At 53.7% G+C, this 1,282-nt stretch overlaps 1 protein-coding gene across 1 annotated transcript; it reads right to left on the reverse strand.

The window, feature by feature from the left end:
• On the reverse strand, nt 1-1,015 carry KVP18_005106 (uncharacterized protein; the record flags this gene model as incomplete). The annotated part of the gene is made up of 2 exons (XM_067949462.1): nt 1-776; nt 804-1,015. Coding segments are annotated over 2 exons (988 nt in total), but the record flags the coding sequence as incomplete, so codon positions are not given.
• Between the last annotated feature and the right edge of the window lie 267 nt (nt 1,016-1,282).

The raw sequence follows: 1,282 nt of genomic DNA on the forward strand, positions 1-1,282 counted from the left end.
CTCCAGGCGGCGATTGCGATATGTCGACGACTCGAGGAGCTGGCGGTGGCTTCGGCAGCTCCTGAATCACCTCCGGGGCGTCCTCAGGCCAGAATACCAAGGAAGACTCTGATTCTTCATCCTGCTGGAACATCACTCGAGGCCGAGAAGGAGATTGTTGATCTTCTGTTGTTTGTATTTTGTTTGGAGGCTCCACTTTCCGGTTGTCTATTTTGTCAGTGCTCAGCATCTTGGCTGGCGAAGAGGGGGATTCGTCTGCTGTTTCAGATGTGTCAGGTTGGGGTTCCTTCGACGTTGGCGCATCGGCCGGTGTCTCGGCTTTCTGCTTCTTCCTCTTGACTTTCTTTCGGAGTTTACCTGGCTCCGCCTTAACTCCAGGCGGCGATTGCGATATGTCGACGACTCGAGGAGCTGGCGGTGGCTTCGGCAGCTCTTGGATCACGTCCGGGGTGTCCTCAGATGGGAAGATTAACTCAGCTTCATCCTCCTGAAACATCACTCGAGGCCGAGAAGGAGATTGTTGATCTTCTGTTGTTTGTATTTTGTTTGGAAGCATCTTGGCTGGCGAAGAGGGGGAGTCGTCTGCTGGTTCAGATGTCTCAGGTTGGGGTTCCTTCGACGTTGGCGCATCATAAGACATCTCTCCGTGCCGCTCAGGAGCCGCCGTCGACGCTTCCGATGTACTTTCGTTCTTACGCCGTCGGTGAGGTATGTAATCCAAGCGAGAGGCAAAGGACTCCGATTCCGTCTCGAACTCGTCCAGCCCGCTCACGGAGCTGTGGTGACCTGACAGCCGTGCCTACCTGCTCTGTGGAAGGTGCACCGACTCCGTGCTCTGCACGCCCAACATTTCAGCGCCGCGACTGCCGATGGCCTGCTGCCTTACGACTGAGAGCTTCGTGGTGAGGGTCTGGGAATTGCGCCGCCCTTCGTTGTCGTGTGGGAATAAGTTACCTGACTTGTCAGTGAGACTCCAGCGTACAAAATCTCCCCAAGCACGCTCCACCATACGCATACGACATGTAATTTCTACAAAATCTCAACATAGTCACCGAGAACTCCGCCGTTTGAAAACTAGTTGCTTTGTGGTGAGCACGTGCATTGCCTTCCGTGGAATTCGTATTAAGGGATAAAACGATTCCGGATAGACACTGCCTTTGAAAAGGGGCCTTCTGCATCCTCATCTCTGTGGAGTCGCACATTGCACTCAGTGGCCTGTAATACAGATGGGCTACCGATAGGCCAGACGTTCAACAAAAGTCTCTGTTCATGACTTCTGCTT

Source organism: the organism of the source record quoted next (genome assembly GCF_019968955.1).
Source record: "MAG: Porospora cf. gigantea A chromosome Unknown PgA_NODE_4239_length_2241_cov_1267.35, whole genome shotgun sequence".
Taxonomy (NCBI): Eukaryota; Apicomplexa; class Conoidasida; order Eugregarinorida; family Porosporidae; genus Porospora; species Porospora cf. gigantea A.